The sequence below is a fragment of the Megachile rotundata genome, chromosome 2 (genome assembly GCF_050947335.1).
Source record: "Megachile rotundata isolate GNS110a chromosome 2, iyMegRotu1, whole genome shotgun sequence".
Lineage (NCBI taxonomy): Eukaryota > Metazoa > Arthropoda > Insecta > Hymenoptera > Megachilidae > Megachile > Megachile rotundata.
Window position 1 is genome coordinate 7,964,683 of NC_134984.1, and position 20,351 is coordinate 7,985,033.

A 20,351-nucleotide genomic window follows, 5' to 3' on the forward strand; every position below is an offset into this window, starting at 1 on the left:
GAATTCTTCAGCTTTTTCTGCACTTTTTGAACGCGTCTCAGGCATCTTGTCCCTTTTTTAATAACACGCACTTAATGTCTATGAATACACACTATACGATTTAATGTCTAAAGTTTTTGTTCGCGACGCCTTTACCACGTGCACTATAAACAACACTATTGTTAAAGACTAACTGTTCACAATCCGGCAGTTTTTATATGCCCACTTACGACTTAAACAGTCGCATCGATTTAATCGATTGCGTCGGATTAATTTATGCTCTTCCGATCACGTCGGGGTCACCAATTTGTGGAGATGGAGGATAGGGAAAATCAACGACGCTTATTCTCGTTACGGCCATGTTGTCACCTCTTTATATTTCTCTTTTGTTTTCTGGCGCGCGCGGACAACTTGAATACACAACACCTAGATGGTGCTCTCACGGGCGAAAATGTGCGCACGACCGAGGGCGCCACAACAGTATTACTATCGTCATCTAACGGCAAAGTTTCAAATTAAATTGTGGTTTCATATTTCACAACTTGATAGCGATAGTAGAACTTTTGAATGGGTATACCATATTACTATCAATGATTGGTTTTCATCATTTATCGCAAAACCGGAAATAGATAAAAAAGAAAGAGAAAGACAGAAATACAAATAAAAACGCAAGAAATATTGAATAAGAGCGAATGAGCAAAACAAATATTTTATTAAATCTCTTGCGACTTATTTAATAATAAGTAAGTATTATATCTTAATTGTTATACAATTTAAAGTGGACTAATTGTTAATAAACAGTAATAACAATTTCATACTTTTCATATTATTTTGTTGATTTAAAGAAATAGAGGCTACGTAAGTTACTGAATATGCTGTTATTGTAGGGAAAAAATGGGAGGTTGCAGTGCAGATTATTGTGTCAATTCATCGCAGAAAGGATTTCAGATGTGCAGGATACCTCGAAATGAAAAAAGAAGAACTACATGGATTGCTAATATCAATAGAGAGGATTGGATTCCTGGTCCTGCAGCATCACTGTGTCATGTTAGTTAGTGTAAATTAATGTAACAAATTAATATGCATGATGGTAATTTATTTGTGCATATAATACATATTCTAGTTAAACTTTACTCTAGCATAAACTTGGTTTATTTAAAAAATGTATTTCTTTATATTATAAATAAGTTTTAGTATTGCTTATTTTATTTATTTAATTTTAATTTGTAATTGTGTAGATAAAAGTGAATGTTCTACTTTTAGTAGGTAAGTTTAGGAACTCATAAAGTTCACAGTTATTTTGTAAGATCTATTTTATTTCAAGAAGTTGTGGAGAATAAGTATAATATGTTCAATCCAATTTTTAAGTTATCCAATATAATAGAAAAAAATAATGACATCTCCAATAAATATATATAATAACTCTTTCAGGTGCATTTTACAGAGGATATGTGGGAAAAGACTCGAGATGGGAAGCGACGTTTAAAATCTGATGCAGTTCCAACAATTTTTGGTAAACACATACCAGTGAATACAATTAAACAGGAAGTACAAGAACCCACACAAACTGAATTAAAAACAGGTAAGAATGGAGGTTTTTGACAGGAATTACAATGAAACTAATTTTTTAACATTTTCAGAAGCTCTATATCAATCTTTGAAACCTGAGCCTGCCTTTATTGTGAAAGAGGAAGATATAATGTCGGAAAATGGTAAAGTATTTATCTCTGGAAGAATTATAAAGTAAGGTAGTTTTGCACTAAACGTAATTATAATTATACAGAGGTTACAAATGAAATGCCAGAAATTGCAGAACCAAATGCAGAAGCTAGTGATGAACTACCATTACAACAAACATCTTTTTGCAAGGATAATGAAAATCATAAAATACAAGAAAGACTGCTGAGGTTGGAGAAAGTATTAGAAGCTACTGAAAAATCAAGATTAAGATTCAAAAAAGAACTATATGCTGCAAAACGTCGTATTAAAACATTGGAAAATAAAATTATAAGTCTGCAAAGAAATGCTGGTTCAGAAAAATTAAATGAATCTGTTAGTGAAATTTTAAATAATGACCAAATTAAAGTATTAACAAAAACATACAAGAAAGTTCCTCGTTGGTGCAACAAGGCGAACAAACAAATAACGAACACTTATAAATTAAGACTTGCTTGTGGAACAACTGGGTACAAAGAAATTTTACATCAAAATCTTCCATACCCATGTATTAGAACAATGACTAAAAAAAATCGGCAGACCTAAAATTTAAGAGTGACATTGTTAGTGAGATTTTAGAATTTTTACAAAGCAAAATCGTGCATTTTGGTAAATGTATAAAGACTATAGATAGTTTTAGATAAAATTACATCCAGTATTTTCATCAGGAATGTGACATAATTTGGGCATCCCAAGACAAGTCAGAGGATTATGAATATTGTGAATGAACTGTGTACTTTGCTTATTCAATTTTATTTAATAATTGTAAATAGATTAGTTTTGGAGTAATCCTATAAGTAATGTATATAATGTATATATGGGTACTTGTGGATGATACGTATGTAGATGTTGAAACGCTAAATGTTTCAAGATACCAAAAAATCAGTGTGATTTTTTTCATGTATGTAACTTTTATTATTCCTTTATCAAATGTATGTATAATATACATGTATCATAACTAAAAATGTTTCTACCTTTCAATTTCCTACTTTAATTTGTGTACCTATTTTGTGAAATTCGTTCTAATAATGAAGTTGTTCAAGTAGATAACAAAAAATATACAGCTTCTGTTAATTACTTTCGAACTAAAATTAATTATGCAACAGTTATCGGTAATTTTTGCTATTTTCTATGAACACAAATAATTTACTTTTGAATAAAAAGTATACGTATATTTTTATAACATCATTCACGATTACTGCTGTAAAAAAAATGCCGATAATATTCTGTTGACTATCTTGCTCTTGATCCTTGTAAGAAAATATACCGCTAATTTTAATAAAATAAAAATCGAATCATACTGTAACAGGTAATACTATAAGTAAGGAGAGTAGGGAATTCACGAGTCTAGTTGTCAGCTGCGCAAAACGGTCCTACGATTTTCTTGTTGAATTGACTATACATATATAAATATCTATAAATGGTTATGAAAATCTATCGATAATATAATTTATATCATTAGAACTAAATTATAGAAAAACTATAAAATATTTATTCTGTAGTAATAAGTTATCCTTATTCAAATATTTAATTTTTCGAAATTTTATATTAAATGTATTTGCGGCAGGTATCTATCGATACTGAATTTTATTAAAAATGATATATTACTTTAATTGATTACTTTCTGCTTAACTATTATATATACATATAACTTTTAACTTATCTGTTTTTAGAATTTTTTAAATTTTTCTGTTAATTGTTTATTTATATTTTTTATAATCATATTTTATATTATAGTTTCTTATGTATTTAAATAGTTCGCTGTTATTTGCTTAAAAATTTGATTGGTTTTTCAAATTTTATTGTATAGTCGATATTTACGACTCATTTCTAGCTTCAAGAGATTAATGTTGCCAGGACTGACAGAAGTGCAAAAATTTAAGACGTTGAAGAGAGGACAACCAATATATTTCCGTTTACTATTATAAACGGTTGCCGCTTCTTTTTATCTAATATTGTTTTTACAAAATCTCACATAGTAAATAAAAGTTCGTGCAACATTAACTGCATTATCGAAACATTACGTTTATCAAATTATTAAAGTATGCATTGTATTTATAAATAATCGTGTTATTGATCATTCATGTTTTGTCGTTGCCATATTTTCAATTTTGTACGAGTGGCAAATCACAAAGTACCACGTGATTGTCGTTTACAAATGACCGTTGTGATGAGTTATTCTGTTCGATGTTATGAAAATATAAAAGATGTGTAATAGATGGAAATTTGATTTTTCATAAAATGTTTCAAAATGTACTTGCCGTTTTGAATCAAGCGTTTAAAAGTTGATTTTATAAAATGTATTCGTAAAATGTGATATCTTAAAAAAGGTTATAAATACGTTGAATGTTTCTTATCTTCTTTCTGTAAATTCGTTATTTTACTTGCATACAATTCTGATTGTATTAAATATTTAAATGTAAGTTCAAGTTAATATGCAAATGAGTTTAAGATTAACTGCAAATTCGTTTCATTGTTTCAAAAATGTATGCATTTAAGACACATATTGTACAGTTTATTTCACTTCAAATGCTGACATTTAAATTTATTTTGATTCAGTAACTAACAACAAATAATTTATATATTTACAAGTTATTTATACTTGTAGTGTACCTACAAATAAAAAGTACTTTTAATAAAAACGTTTCATGTTGCAAATAAATCTTTTTTAGGATGTATATGTAATTAATGTTTTTAATTCCATAGTTGCTGTAAATATTTGCAAGTATGAATGAATTTACAACAACTAAGTGTAGATTAATTAATATGAAATAACATAATATGAAAAGCAACTCTAAGAAGGAAGACACTGACAAGAAAAAGAAATATGTCTTTTTTTCTGATCCAGATGTTATTGTTCAAGGTGCTGAAACATCTGCTGCAGTAAGTATAATTGTCTGCTTTATGTTATCATAATTTTTATTGAGCTAAAATTTTATAAAATATAATTTTAGACAGCTGGAACTCTTGTATGTGAAAAGCACCAAGATCATATTACTGAACAAACATCTAAGGACAAAGTATCAAACTTATCAATTGCATTTAACTTGAAAGATTTAAAAAATTTATGCCATCCTATTCAACCATACCCATTTACATTTATAAATGCTGTCAAACGTAAACTTGCTGTAGATAATGGTTCGGAAGCTTGTAAAAAAATATATGATCAATATAATAAAAATGCAATTAAGTCATCTATAACAGTATTAAAGCCTGAAAGTTGTCAGAATTTACATGAAATTGTAAAGAAGATGGATTTTATAAGACCACTGAAAGTTCCAGATTTGAAAATTTCTGCAAAAAAGTTAGATTTTTCTGATAGAGAAAACAGTGTATCAAAAGAATTAATATCACCAAAATTTGAAACACCTTCAAAGGAGTTTATTCATGAAAGAATAGATAAACCAACAAAAAGTTTTGAGCGAGTTCAAAGAAAATTAGATTTTTCAACATCAGATGTTTCATCAACAATCAACAGTGAGGTGGAACCATTGAAGGTTCCAAATATTTCCATATCTTCAAATTTATCAAGAAAGAAAGACTACATTAGAGAAAACTCTAGAGAAAAAGAGAATAGGTCAAAAAGAATTAGAAAAGATGATTCCTTATCATTGCAAGATGAGGCAACACAAGACCTTTTTAAAAGATCTAGAAGTCCAAGGCATGTTTCTAGAAAAGACTTTCCTAATAATGTATGCGAAAATATGTCAGCCACAAAGTTAAAAAGCGACAGATTGCCATTGTATATACCAAGGGAAAGTGATTTTGCTTTAACTAAACCAAAAACAAAAAACTTTGCAACATCAACTGCTAAAAAGGCTAATGATAAAAAGCATAGATCCAGTAATACTCGATCCTTAAAGTCAAGAGACGTTTCTTTGGAATCTAAGAATAGATCTTGTAGTAATGAGTCACTTTCTGAATATTCTTCAAAGTTATCAGATAAGATTACAATTAGAGAGTCTAAAAACATGGAATATTTTGATACCAGATACATTGATGATCTACATATGTTAAAACAAGCTAATGATCAAAAACATGTATTGTCATTAGAAAACAGACAATTAAAGCAGCATAAAGTAATATATCATTCTCAAGGAAAAAATGAAAATACTCCTTTCAAAGAACAAACTAAAAAATTATCAGAAAAGATAAAACCTTCTATGAATAAAATGGATAACAAAATATATATTATAAATTCCAAAGAATCTGAAGATGGTGAAAGTATAACAGACTCAAATACAATTGTAAGAACTCAAAGCCCAAGTACATCCTCTATTCAACAAATAAAAAACAAAGATTCTGAAAAAGCTGCACAAGGTATTAATATACTTAAATCAAGTAAAAATAACGAGGATTTAAAATATACAGATGATTCATCACAGTCCACTGCTGCTAACATAAAAAAGGAAGAAGAATCTTTTACGCAAAGTGTTACAACAACTAAACCAACAAGTAATAGTAATGAATCTAATTTAAACGATAGCATTTTATCTGAAAAATTACTAGATCCAAGAAGAATTTCATTCAGAGATGAAAATCGTCTACAAGAGGAATTTTGTAATTTAATAACACCAGATATGAATCTCATACCACGTTCTAAGCGAAAAAGACAATTTATACAAAATAGTAATATAGAAGTTGATCCTAAATGTTCAAAACATAATACTGGTAAAATTGAGACAGAACCAGAAGGAATTTCATTGGTAAGTTTATTATTTTTTGCTTTATTTAATAAATATGTTGTAAGAAAACTTTATAATTTTAGTTGCATCCAACTGCCTTACATATGCAATTTCAAGCAGAGTTGCATCTCCTTGATTCATTTAATGAGTCATTGAGGCAGGTTATGGATGTTGAAAAATGTTTATATAATGTTAAACAAAATCAAGAAAAAGAGTTACCATTGCAGCATAGCCAATTGAGCGACCAAGTAAAATTGCATTTCTCAAAAGATGAAAGAAATATTGATAATATGGAACATTGTAGTGAAATTAGTAAATCACATAAAAATGTTTCTACTGATAAGGGTAAGAAATTAGTATGTTACCTGTCATAATGTTTAATTACTACTAATTGTTATTAAAATTATTTATATATTTAAGCATTTCCAGATACAATACATCATACCACAAGTCAAACTATGACAAATAAGTTTGACAATTTTAGTAAATTAAGTAAACCAGCAGTTAAAGCTGTGGAAGTACAAACTCAAACAGTAAATGATATAGCAACCCAAACAGATGTACGTTCCACTCGACGAAATGTACAGAGTAGATGTTCAGAGATATGTGGAACTTCGTACGAAAGAGGATTTGTTGGGGATAGTGAAATCCCACAACTTTCGTTAGATTCAGTAGAACAATTTGAGGATTTAGATCAAATAGAAGAAATATCATTGCCTAGTAAATTAAGAACAATGTCAGAAATAAGCTTACACGAAACTACGTCATCTATACGAACTGAGACTGGAACTGAGATTAGTATTTCCACCCGAGATGTAACATGTTCTTTTAATAAATACTTAGATCTGGAAGTAAGTAAAATAATTTAATTGCAATTTTTGTATTGTAAGGATACTTGAACTCAATGTTTCATGTATATGCAGATTGCACAATTATTGAAAGACGAGAAACAAAGGTATGATAAAATTGAAATGTTATTTAAATCTCGCGAGAAAACGTTAAATGATCAAACTAAAAAATTAGTAAAGTTGGAGGAACAAAAACGTGCATTAAAAGATACTGGACAAGATAGCCGAGTTAGTTCAGTAAAAAAGAAGCAAAGAGCTCTGCTATTAAAATTGCAGCAAGAAAAGGATGAAATGAACAGGTACATTAATTTTATATATTTTAAAACACTTCAAATCTATCAAGAAATGTTTGCACATATTCATGAAATAATTTTGTTTTCAGGTTGAAAGAACTACATAAAATTGCAAGTCAAGAACGTAAACTTATGTTGCAGAAACAAAGAAATATGTTCAACCCTCAAATGTCTACTAAAAACATTTTAACAAAATTAAAAAGGAGCGCAGATAGTCAATCTCCAAGGCGATTGTCTGGCCCAATGAAAGGTTATGATATAAGAAGCAATAGTTCTATGAGTTCTTTAGTCGATTCTGATAAATCTCAGCATGATCGATCTCAGACAGATACACGCATGCAAATGTCGGAAAATGAATTACATTTTTCTAAAATTGACTTACCAAAAAGTAATAAATTTGCGAATTTTGTTGAAGAATCAAATGCAGCATTTTTAAGATTTGATAAACCTAGTGAATCTATTCAGGGTAACATATCTCAGGAAAAGTGTCCTTATAAGATACAGAAAGATGGAAGCAAATCAAAGTATGAGATAAAATCAAGAAAGTTTGAAGAAAAAATGCCTAAAACAGATATTTTCAGGTTGAAATCACACCAGCATTCTGCTGATCCAACACTAATGTCAAGTCATTCCATGAGTAGTCCTGGAAAATATCTTTTCGACAAAGACAAATCTCCCGATGTTTCTGAACTACTACAACAGAATTTAAATAAATCTATATCTGAACAAATTAAATCAGAATCGGACACTTTGATAGAAGAATTATCAAAGAAATCAAAATCTCAGATGATTGATAGTCATTTTCAAAATGTATCCCCGAGGGAACGAGAATCTTTAAAAACTATTGGTATGAATAGTGAAAGTGTTCCCGAAGAAATAAGTTCTCTTAATCAAGACACTGTATCCAAAACGTCAAAATCATCACAAGTTTCTGAGGACATTTTACAGACTCATTCAAAAAGTTCTAAAAAAAGTAGTAAATCTATTCCATCCGAGATGTCTAAAAAGACTTATAGTTCTGAATCTAAGTCAAACTTTAAACGCAAAAGTTCGAAATGTCAAAAAAGTAAATCGTCATCAAGTATACTTACGGAAAATATCTTACGATCTAAATCCAATTCTCAGATATCAGAAGAGTTGATTAAACATCTCAACAAACGGACAAAAATGGAAAAAGAGTTTACTCAATCTGACAAAACTAACGAAAATTCACTGCTGGACAACATGAACTATGATGAAAGTTCCTCACAAACAGTAACTAGACATTCAAAATCTATAAAAGATAACAACTTCAAATTATTAACAGAGGGGACAGATAATCATGAAAGTAAAGAAAGTGTACTGTGTCAGAAAGTATTTGATAAAAATGTTCAAGCGTATGAAAATTCGTTTAATACAAATAAGAGCGAGCACAGTCTGGATAACGTTTCAGTAAAGTCACAAATTAGTAATTTTGCAATATCTCGTCATAGTTCTGAGGAAAGTGACAAAAATTACTCTAAATCTGTGGTTATCAGATCGCAAGACCAAAACTTGAAAACTTCGAAAAAGCTCGAGCAGTAAGTACATATGTATTTATTTTTTTAAATAATCAGTGTGCATTAATAATTTTGTGAGTTGTTCTTAACATTAAATTTATGCAAAATTAATAAAATTGCGAATTGCTATACGCACGTGTAAGAAGTCTAATAATAAACTGTATATTCACACCATGAAATCAAGCATTGTAAAAATAGATTCACTGCATCGGCGTTGTGCATTCCACTTTTATTGCAGTAGTTCTCTGTAGCAAAGAACGTCTGTGTATTCTTGAAACTAAACAATTTTTCTAAATAATTTTCTCCTTTTATAATTTGTTTAATTGTTGCTGATAATGTGTTTGCGTCATCGAATGTGATTACGTTTTTCAGAATATTAAACGCACGTGAGGCTGCGCTTACATCACGAAAAAACTGTGTGGAAGAGTGGATGGCTTGGCATGCAAAATTAAGAACCGAAGAAGACCGTGTTGCACGAATGGAACAAGCTGCACTTAAACTTGTAACTGCAACGTCCAACGTTTTTTCTCATCAAGGTAATTTTAATGTTGTGTGCTTTGTGAATAATTTGCATGTTATTTAATGTCTCCGTTTTACGTATCTTTCGACTCTGATAATTATCAGAGAGAAGTGTATGTCCCTTTGTAGATACTACTATTTCATCTGATACGAGTGATGTAGAAGGAAGAATAGAATTACTGACTGAAAAATTAGCTGAGCGGCGAATAGAAATGTCGCGTTTGAAAAGGGAAGCCAGAAAACAAACGAAACAAAAACTTCGAGCTTTAGAAGCAAATTTGTTAAATCAAATTAAGGTAAGTTGTGAACATATTTCCTGATAAGTTTTCAAAAACGTTACACGTACATAATTATATTTTTCCTTTCTGTATGAACAGAAATATGATACGACAATTCATGAAATGCGGAGAAAATTGGAGTCGAAAAAGGGGTCTACTAAAGATAGTGATAAATTAGCGATAGAGTCGAAATCGTTAGCAGACTTTAAAGTACCTGAGATTCCTTTAAAAAGGATTCAAGATATATTCAAAAATAATGATTTATTGAGATCCAGATCAGAGTCTGATTTATTATGTACAAAAAGCTTATCAATGAAAGATTGCATGAAACATATAAATTTAATAAGAAACAAAAATGTTGATACTGAATACGATAAAAGTGATTCAGATAGAGTAATTAAATCTTTTAGACGCACAAGAACTTCAGAGCAATCAAATTCTGCTAAAGCGAGTACTATTTGCGATGAAAATATATCAGAACAAATTGAGATTGATAAAATTGGTTCTGCTTCGATGTCGTCAATTTCAGACGATGTTGATGAAATCCAAAATAACTCGGTTGTATCGGAAGCAAAGAGAACTAATAGCTCGGAAGAAGTTAAAACTGAGATTAGCGGTGGAAAATCAGAAACTGATATACCCACACAATCAGAAGCAAAGTTGTCTGGAAATGAAACCACAATTCAATCGGATTTAAGAGAATATAAATCTGATTTCGAAACGATTTCTGAACAATCCAAAGCAAAAAGTATTTCATCGCAATCTACAGTTAACAAAATACAAGATAACAAATCTTGTGTACCTTCAGAAAAGTCTAGTAATCAGAGTTCTCATGTCGAAGTTAACGCTAAATCTGCTAACGAAATGTTTGATGTCTCTAAGAAGTTGGACTTCCTTTGCCTAAGTAATCAAAATCTGAATGAAGATATCAGTTCACTGGAGAATGAACTGAAGATACTCTCAGAAATGATGTCACGTTTTAATAACAAATCAAATGAAAGAAGAAAACAAGAATTGCAAAGTGAAGAGAAAAGCACGTCGAAGGATATATCAGAAATACTATCCAAATCAGACAGAAATGATGAAATTTACAATATAGAAATTATAAAACAGGATAAGAGCGTAGACGCGGAATTATATAAACAAGAGAATACTTCTGATACTTCACAATGCATTACGAATAGTGCAAAATTGAAATCGGCTACTATTGCTAGTGACCGTGAAAGTATAGCAGAAGAGGTTGATAATGTTATTTCTGCTATAATTCCTCCAGATGAAACATCTTTCTCTAAATCAAATCAAGAAATCGATTATGAAGCAAGAAGTAAAGAAATCTTAAATGAAATTGAAAAGTCAATAATATCAGAACATATTAAAGTTAGCGAGAATGATGTGAATCGTTCAGAAATATTAACTGACTATAATGATATAAGCGCACATGAAAATAATACAAGATCATTGTCCGAAATTTATTCACGGTCAATTCAGGGTAAAGAAAGTGCAAATAATTCAGAATCTCAGCAAGCACATTCCATTGAACAAGACGTTGACATAAATGCTGCGGAAAGTTTAATTAATTCTCGTAATTCAGAAGGTCATCGTTCATTAGAATTCAATAAAAATTCTTCATCGTCTTTAGAAGTGTCCAATTTAATAGAAAAGGATCATAAGCCATCAAATATTTATACAGTAAATAATGTACTTATTGACACAGCTGATGTAACCTCGGCAAAACTGACACGTAATATTGCCAAACAAATACCAATCATAGAACGCGAAACTAAATTATCAGAGAAACAAATTTCTCAACAAGCTTCAAATTCAACTGAAATAAGTGAGAACTTCGAAGAATCTTTGGAAAATTATACAAACGACATAACAAATCATAACAGGCAACAAAGCATAAGTGAAGTCCTTCCACTATCAAAAGGAGATAGTTCCAAATTAACATCTAAAGAGTTTAACGACGACAATAAAAATGAAGCTTTATTTGTACATGATGAACATGTAGATTTGGAAGTATCGCCAACAAAACTTGAAACGTCTAAATATGACACATCTAATCATGATATAAGCTTTAACGGCAAAGAAATAGACAAACATGATTGTCAAATAAAACAAATTTCTATAGATAAAACTTCTGTTGATAAAGATAATTGGACTATATCAGATTCATTTGATATTCAGCAAGATGTTACAAACTCTTCCTGGGAAAAATCCCATTATTCAAAAGATGTATCTCATTTAACAGATAGTTCTAAACATAAAATTTCGGAAGAGAACATAGTTAATGACGTAGAAGATGTGTTCTCGTTTGTACCGAAGAGTGAATCTTCACATATTGATCAACATGACATTAACTTTCATGAAACAGCGTTGGGTTCTGACATTGAAAAAGGTAATAAACAAGTTAATAATTTATTGAATATAATTGGTACGTATAGTTACAAGGAGCAAGATCAGGATGAAACCGTGCACAGTATTGAAACTGATGATTTCCAAAAAGCTATTTATGATTCTGTAGTTAAAATATTAGATAAAGTTGAGAAAAGTATCGAGGATAATTCGATAAAAGAGAAAATCGAAAGTCATTCGGATGTTCTACAAAATAAGAACGAGGTAAAAATTACTGAAGATGAAGAAATTAAATTAATTTCGTGCAATTCTGACTTAAAGGATATATTACAAAATGAGAATAATATGAAATTTGATGAAAATGAAGAACCTGTTTCTGTGGATATCAAAAACAGTGAAAATATTAATAAAAATGTAACAGTTAATAAAATTCATGTAGATCTTACTACGGGTGTTAATTTATATACAGAAATTGAACAAGATGAAGATATATATGATGCTGAAAATAAATCACAAGAAATTATTATAACAGAACTAGAACCAGGAAGTGCGGAAAGTGAGAGTTTGTCAGAACTTGAAATTGATGTTAAAATAGAATTGGCGGAGGAAGAACCTATGGAAATAAACAATGAGGAAGAGAAAATAGAAACACGAGTAAAAATAGTGCAAGAACAGAATTCCTTAGAACCTATATTAGAACAAGATAGTTCTGACGGTGAACAGCTCGATAATTTAGTAGAAGTAGCTGAAAGTGGATTAGATGTTATAGAAAAACGAATAGAACATTTTATAGATTCGGTTGCTGAATCGGACTCTATATCACATCATAAAAGTGATATTGAAGTAACTGAAGTTTCGGAAAATGAAATAAAGAGCCAAAAAGATACACTTATTTCTGCAGTTGCAGATGATCTTAAAATAGCAAAACATTATGAAGTAATTACATCCAACTCACCTAACAACATAGTAAATAAAACATTTGATATTTTGAAAGATCCTGAATACGAAGACATCTCAGAAGAAAGTTTAGAAGTGTCTGAAATATTTGATAAAAGTGAACTTCAAAAGTCTGCTGTTATACAGAAGCCGTCGTCTATACCAGAAAAATACGAAGCAATACATAAATCTGAGGAAGTACTGAAAATACTTGATGAAATCACCCAAAAATCATCTACGGATTTAGACTATAATGTAAATAAATTTCGCGATGATAAGCATGCCCTTGAAGATAGTGAGAAATCACAAACAGAAATTTCTGATAAGGATGATATTATGTCTTCGGAAGTTGATGATAAAGTTGTAGGAAGTATTCTTAAGAAAAATGATCAATCACTGATGTATAATGTGGACAACGAAGTAGTTGAAATAATAGCTTCTAAGGACATAACACTTAGCTCGAACGATGAGGAAAAGAAGAAGCTAGAACAAGATGCATTATCCGAATCGAGTGAATGTAGAAATACACCAAAAGATGTATCAGAAATTGAAATAGATTCTTCCCGTGATCCTAATGATTCGAGATTAGATGTCGATGCATTAAATGATGATTTATTAAATAACACTAACGTGGAAAATCAGAACGCAGACTCAAAGAACACATACCATGCCACGCCTATTGTTGCGACATCCGAAAAAGACATAGAGGTCATGATAGATAAATTGAAAGGTATAATTTTCTTTTCTATACAAATTTAATTTTTATTTTGTCATTTAAATAAGGATATACAAAATGTAGTTTTGATATATGGAACAAGTTGGATTTTGTTACATTTTTCAAATATCTAGTTCATGATTATATTTGAAATCACATTGCTACTGAATGGTTATATGAATTTTGTTAAATGCAGCTAGTTAAATTCAAATTGATTTGATTTGTTTATGTTTATGTAATATTAACAGTTTACCAGCTTGAGCTACTATATGACATTTTAAATAACTGTTCATCGTTTATTAGATATTGATACATGTAAGAGTATTATTGTTTAGCTGGTAAGGTGTTAAATATCTTGTAATCAGTGATTTCATATTATATATTGCATACATTACAGAGACACGTTCTGATTTTTATAATGGCTGTGTATTCCTGTGCAAAGCATTGCCTCGTATAGCGATATATTATTTATTTTCAGAATAGCAAAGTCGAGATAATAGTTACCTAAAGGTAATACAACACGAAACTTTGAATAAAATAAAACATTGACTTGTTCTTTTTGTACAAATCAGTGTTGCATGAGTGCTTGACCTTTAATTATTGATTTCTGTATGCACAAGGAAAGCCTGTGAATATTGTGAATACAACACACACATCAAACATTATCCCTTCTTTGTTTTCCCTAAGTATTTTGAAATGAGAATTACTATTGTATACATAAATATTACTTGGAATGTATAACTATCACAGCTTTATACTATTAATGCATCAAACAGATTTTTTATCCATACTTGGACATTTTTTTATTTAATTTTCAAAGCACCTAATCAGAGTAAAATGTGAATTGATAATGTAATGTAAAGATTCGTGTTGCTTTTCCTGGAAAACTTATCTATTAAACTTTTCAAATTTTTATAATATTTTACATTTTTCGTTGCATAGCGTCATTGGAACAACCTGGCGTGGAAGTTGCGGATTGGGAAGCAAAACTGCTTCGCATTGAACAACTTCAAATCGAATTGGAGGTAAAGATTCACTTTGTCGTCACTTAATTATACTTTTTGAACATAACAATCATTTTTCGAACTTAAATTTTTTTAACAGATTAAAAAGTTAGAGGCAGAGGAAGTTACTTATTACGTTAGAGAAATTCCTAATAAACCACCACCACCCTACACACCACCTGGTGGTGGCGGAAGAATTTCTACGTCCCTGGCATCACCTTCTCCACCTCCAGCTGTAATTCCTTCTAATATAGACGAACTAACAGCGTTCACCGAAAAGGCTACAGCGATAATATTTAAAGCTAAAGAAGCTGGAGAAGATATTATGAGATTAGAAGCTCCTTTGGAAATATGCGAGTTAACCAAAGAGAACGACGAGACTGTAAAGAAAGATAGAAGAATTTATAATACGTTTCTGTTTGATCTGTGCAAAGAAACGATTGCTGAAGTTTATCAAGCCGAGTACGAGAAACCGGGTCCAAGTTGGACGAAGCCAAACGTGAAAACGAAACCAATTATGAAAATTCCCAAAACTATAGAAGAACTTAACGCTTATGTGAACAAAGAGGTGGCCACGTTGTTTGGTTTCAAGACGAAACTGCAACGGGAAAATATGGTAATGCGTTGGAGCAGAAAACGACGAGACAGAGTCGACGAATTGTTGGCTAGAGAGGCCCAAGCCGAGGAAGACGAATGGACGAAGTTCCATCACGATGAACTCGCGGTAAAAAATGGTCTCACTGTAACTATATTGGATACTTTGATAATGGAAACTGTGAACGTGGTTAAAGTGGCATATGCAAAGAAAAGAAAAGTAATGGTTTAATGGTTTTACAATGTTATTATGATTGAGATATTAGTACTCAAATAGGTTCTAAGACAATCGTTTTATCGTGAAAAAGAGCGGCATATTTTATTTTTAAATTCTTTAAATTGGCCCGAACTGCCATATTTTTAACGATTTACCAAGTAATTAATTTTGTATCCATTTCTGCCCTGCAAATAAGCTATAGGCTGGTTCCTATTTATTTCTTTGATGAAATTGTTTGCTTTTAAATAAGAAAAAACCGGAATGAATACTTTATTGTATTGGAGCTTAAGAAGTGTAACAGCTCATTTTATGAACTGTAGAATTAAAGAAAGTAAAGTATTTGTAATTTGTAGAATAAGGTCATGTAGAAGTTGATAATCAAACGTCATAGGTTTGTTCTGTTACAGCTAAGTATTATTATTAGGGTATCTGATATAAGAGTGATGCAATTTATATTTGCATATAGTGGGGAATATAGTAGCACATATAATGTAAGAATTTCGTTAATGTCTACTTATAAGAGTGTAGTTATTGATTTTATGATTCTGGGCGTTTTGTTCGAATAATTACTCAAGCAAGATTATTTTATATAGTTCTTAGTAATATATGTTCCTTGTGTGATTTTTGTTTCATCTTGTTTCGAATTAATAGATTTTAAGTTCTCTTTTTGGTATTTATATAGCAATTAGAATTAACGATTATAACTTAAATAATATTTTAAGCAAGATTACGTGTTGTTAGGTAAAAAGGTATTTAGAAAATATTCGAATAAAATGCCCTTTAAGTTATTATATGCATTTTTAATAGTTCTGTTATAGAAGTCGTTGGCTGTGGAACGTAAAATGTTCTTACTATGCCATATCGGACTTCGTAGATTTATGCTCAACTATGTATAATAAAATTAACAAAATTTTAACCAAAAGACTGATACTTTGGGGCCATTTTGATCTAAATTTCAGACATTCTAATGAAATATGTAATTACATATAAGCGGTAGATAAAAATTAATTATAAATTGGCATTAAGAAAGCAGCTTATGTTGGCTATTCGTAACAAAAGAGGGTAGCTTTAATATTCATTATAGCTCTTTTATTATGTAAAACCGGGTATAAAAACGATACATATATGTATTATTAATCGGAAAATGTTAATGATCGGTTGAATCGGTTATATACATTTTAGTCTACCTGAGTTAGCAGTACGCTAACTTGGTTCCCTATCGCATTTAAGTTTTACGTTTGTGGTTGTGATGTCTATTTAATGCCCACAAAACAATACCAGCGATTCATTAGTGTGTGAATGCATAACAGCGGTGGAATGAATGGAACCTCAGCTTTAATTGTTACGACCGTTTTGTAATACTTTGATGAATTTTCGCACGTCTTTTAAAGAGATAGTAAGCGTTAGTTCTTTCTTTGACGTGTGACTTCTAGACTTCTGTGTATTTAGCAATGTATATATATATGACACGCTCAAATGTTGGAAAGAGTGTATAGGTTTTCATTTTGTAGAGAGATCAGCTAACAATTTTTATTCTTGGTGGTTCAGTCATGAATTATCATGAAGGAGATACGACTTTTTAATTTCTGTGTTGTCTGTCCTTATTTTGTTCGCGGTCAGCTCGACAAACTGAGACTGATTGCATTCGTAGTTGTTATACGTAAACATTGTTCACGTACGTAGAGTTGAATATGTACTTAATTAAGGTATAATATATTTTATAATAAATTTTTTGAAAAATTTACAGTGATTCTTTTAATATTCCAATGAATAATTGATGACGAAAGAAAGGTTTATAAGAAATTTGATGTGTAATTCAGCATTGTTATTTTTCATATATTTGTATCTTTATGTAAATTTGTTTTCATACATTTATTTTAATGAAGTCGTTTTCATTATAATCAGAATAAGTAAGCCTTTTAGAATTGAAAAATGATGTGATACTTAATTTTATTGTTTTATACGGATGATTCAATGCCGTAAAGCAGTGATTTTTCATTTTTTGAAGTTATCGAATATTTTTTATTCTAACAATAAGAACAATTTATAGAACATCAGAATCACCAAGGTCAAAAAATTTGCTACACGTTTTGATTATGGATAGAAAATTAGACTTGAACATTTTAAGTATTGGAAATTGGAGAATTTCTGGATTTAGAAACTGGAATTACAATATTTCAGAATTAGAAAATTTGGAAATTTAGAGATTTGGTGATTTTTAAATTTTAAAATTTGGAGTTTAGGACACTTCGAACTGTGGAAATTTAACAATTTGAATCTTTAAAATTTGAAAGTTTAGGCTTTTAGCAATTTAGGATTAATCCTTTGCACTATTTTGACGAGTCTGACTCGTGACGCACTCGTACTTCGGCCGTGATCAATTTTACTCGAACTTACGCTTCAATTTGGAGTTCAAGTCCAATTATAATTTGCATAGTCAACGATTGCATTATAACATATTGACTTAACATTTCAAATTTTTTTGTCTAATTTAATACTGTAGCTGTAATTATTCAGTTTTGGCTGACGCACCTGACAAATAAGTCATAGTGCAAGGGGTTAATAAACTAAAATAGTACAATACATGTTATATTGTTATACTTACAGTTTTTTACAGAAGAAATAAATTTTGATGGATTATTATATATTTCTGTGTTATACATATATTATAACAGCTAACTAGAAATGAATTTTAATTAGAAAATAATTTCTGCTATTTTTTTTCCTTTCTCTTAAGGGTACTAGGACTCCTTTCCATTAAATAGGTATATGACGTAAATAACATTTTCACTCATGAATTATATATATTATTAAGATTTCAATGAAACTTATGTGAATGATAGTTTTCAAGAAAACATTTGACACGTATTTTTTCTATATCAATCATCGTTCACATTGAAGGGATGATAATATCCCTCAAAGTTAAATGCTGAAATCATATTTTTGAGAATATCTACGGAATTAAAAGAGATAATTGGAAGCTTTTATTTCTGAATCGTGGGTCTTTTAATAGAGAATTTTTCTGCATAACAAAATTTTAATAAACTTTATTTGTTTAAATAATATTTTGAAAATTCAGAATTTTCGTTTAAATTTTGTTTACGAAACGTTGAAGTATTTTTTTGCAACTTTGTGTATGTAAACTATGGACTAAGATAGAGAATACGTGTCTTTGAAATTTGTTGTTATTAGCAATATTTATTAGATAAAAATGTCATAATTTTAACAATCTTGTAGAATATTCTGGATATTATATACTTCTTCATATGCCGTTAGTTGATTTACCGATAATTATTGTAAGCATCACAGGTATGAGAGTGACGCGGTTCTCATCACCGCCGCATACAGGCTTTTATGTCCAATATTGTCAAAAACTAATTTAATTTTGTTGAGTATACTACAAATTATCGAACGTAATCTCAATACATTAATCGATAAACAAAATATTGTACAGTATCATGACATTATATGTAAATATCGTCCTGAAAAATTGTTTTATCGTGTAGTTGCTACCGTGCTATTAACCCTTTGCACTCCTATGTCTAGTGTTGCTCGATATCAAATTTCTCTTGGATCTTATAAATAATTCAGATAAATAGATTGGTTGAATATATATATTTTGATTTATTTACTATTTATAATAAATGAAAAATGTATTTGTCACATACTCCACACTATTGCAATATATTTTATTGAGAACCTCTTTTTTGTCTACTTTGTAAATGAAGGAACTGGCAGATAATAGAAATTAAGGAGTGCAAAGGGTTAACATCGATTTGTTGCGTAATAATATTACTTTAATAAAACTTTGAATTGTGTTTGGATTAACATCCAATTGCTAACTCTGTGTCGTAATCAATATCGGCTTCTAACAAGTTTAATTTTTTCTTCTTAATTTCTTAAAAATCTCAGTTTTCAAAAGTTCTAAATATTGTATTTGGACTGGACACTTTACGGCCGTAAAAGTAAAAAATTAGTACTGTGAGCTATGAAAGGAAAGTAATAGAAAAATGTGTTTGTTGACTCTGCATAATATTAATGCTACTTACCGAAAATTTGTACGTACTATCCGTACGTACAAGGAAGTCTCTAATCTATCATTTTTGAAGGGATCTATTGAATCCTATCGTCCTAAACCATCCTGGCAGCCTAGACGGGAATAATCATGTAAAATGGGAATTCTGAAAGCAAAAATGGCATAGTGCACAAATGGGTGTCCGCGTCGCACAGTCATCTAAGATCGTCAAAAAAGAGAAAAAAATTACTTCTTTGAAAATTTATTTTTCTTAGTAAAAGAAGACTATCTTTTTATTTTCAAATGAATGCAGTATTATGTTTTATACAAGATTCTACCATTTTATAATTTACGATATCATGATACTCTTTTAGTCTCACCACTTACGAGTTGTAACATATTTAAGTTGCATCTGGTTTTATGACTGTTTAGAGAATACCTTTTACTGAGAGGGTAATGGCACATGTAAGGTATTTTTATTTAAATGGGTCTACAAGTTCCTTTTTTAAAATTTTTTTTACTTATCTCTTATTTCAGTTATATCATATCTTCTATTTTTATATTACTCATGAAACAACTACTGATGAAATAATTTAAGATTTCATAAGAAGTAAAGAAAACTATTTTATTCTTCAAATCAAATTTTATTAAGTTCTATT

The 20,351-nt window shown here is 29.9% G+C and overlaps 2 protein-coding genes across 7 annotated transcripts; both read left to right on the forward strand.

Moving 5' to 3' along the window:
- The first annotated feature begins 490 nt into the window (after positions 1 to 490).
- On the forward strand, positions 491 to 2,660 carry LOC100879234 (uncharacterized). The gene is made up of 5 exons (XM_012288371.2): positions 491 to 722; positions 867 to 1,026; positions 1,411 to 1,561; positions 1,620 to 1,691; positions 1,763 to 2,660. The coding sequence occupies exons 2-5, from the start codon at positions 874 to 876 to the stop codon at positions 2,239 to 2,241; spliced, it is 855 nt and encodes a 284-aa protein (XP_012143761.2). The 5' UTR covers positions 491 to 722; positions 867 to 873; the 3' UTR covers positions 2,242 to 2,660.
- Positions 2,661 to 3,543: 883 nt separating this feature from the next.
- LOC100879121 (uncharacterized) lies at positions 3,544 to 17,419 on the forward strand. Of its 6 annotated transcripts, none has more exons than XM_012288367.2 (12): positions 3,544 to 4,114; positions 4,402 to 4,578; positions 4,650 to 6,401; positions 6,464 to 6,725; positions 6,801 to 7,231; positions 7,304 to 7,527; positions 7,611 to 9,080; positions 9,432 to 9,595; positions 9,684 to 9,874; positions 9,956 to 13,877; positions 14,805 to 14,887; positions 14,967 to 17,419. In XM_012288367.2, the coding sequence occupies exons 2-12, from the start codon at positions 4,477 to 4,479 to the stop codon at positions 15,690 to 15,692; spliced, it is 9,327 nt and encodes a 3,108-aa protein (XP_012143757.2). In that variant the 5' UTR covers positions 3,544 to 4,114; positions 4,402 to 4,476; the 3' UTR covers positions 15,693 to 17,419. The 6 variants fall into 6 exon arrangements, with proteins under 6 accessions (XP_012143757.2, XP_076397382.1, XP_076397381.1 ...); XM_076541267.1 differs by having other exon boundaries at positions 9,708 to 9,874; XM_076541266.1 differs by having other exon boundaries at positions 6,810 to 7,231.
- Positions 17,420 to 20,351: the final 2,932 nt, after the last annotated feature.

Excerpts from the sequence above, each read along its gene's own strand:
- LOC100879234 (XM_012288371.2), top strand. The coding sequence starts at position 874 with ATGGGAGGTTGCAGTGCAGATTATTGTGTCAATTCATCGCAGAAAGGA. Across the intron at positions 1,027-1,410 it reads CTGCAGCATCACTGTGTCAT|GTGCATTTTACAGAGGATAT; the intron begins GTTAGTTAGTGT and ends TAACTCTTTCAG. Across the intron at positions 1,692-1,762 it reads AGATATAATGTCGGAAAATG|AGGTTACAAATGAAATGCCA; the intron begins GTAAAGTATTTA and ends ATAATTATACAG.
- LOC100879121 (XM_012288367.2), top strand. The coding sequence starts at position 4,477 with ATGAAAAGCAACTCTAAGAAGGAAGACACTGACAAGAAAAAGAAATAT. Across the intron at positions 6,726-6,800 it reads AAATGTTTCTACTGATAAGG|CATTTCCAGATACAATACAT; the intron begins GTAAGAAATTAG and ends TATATATTTAAG. Across the intron at positions 9,596-9,683 it reads CAACGTTTTTTCTCATCAAG|AGAGAAGTGTATGTCCCTTT; the intron begins GTAATTTTAATG and ends GATAATTATCAG.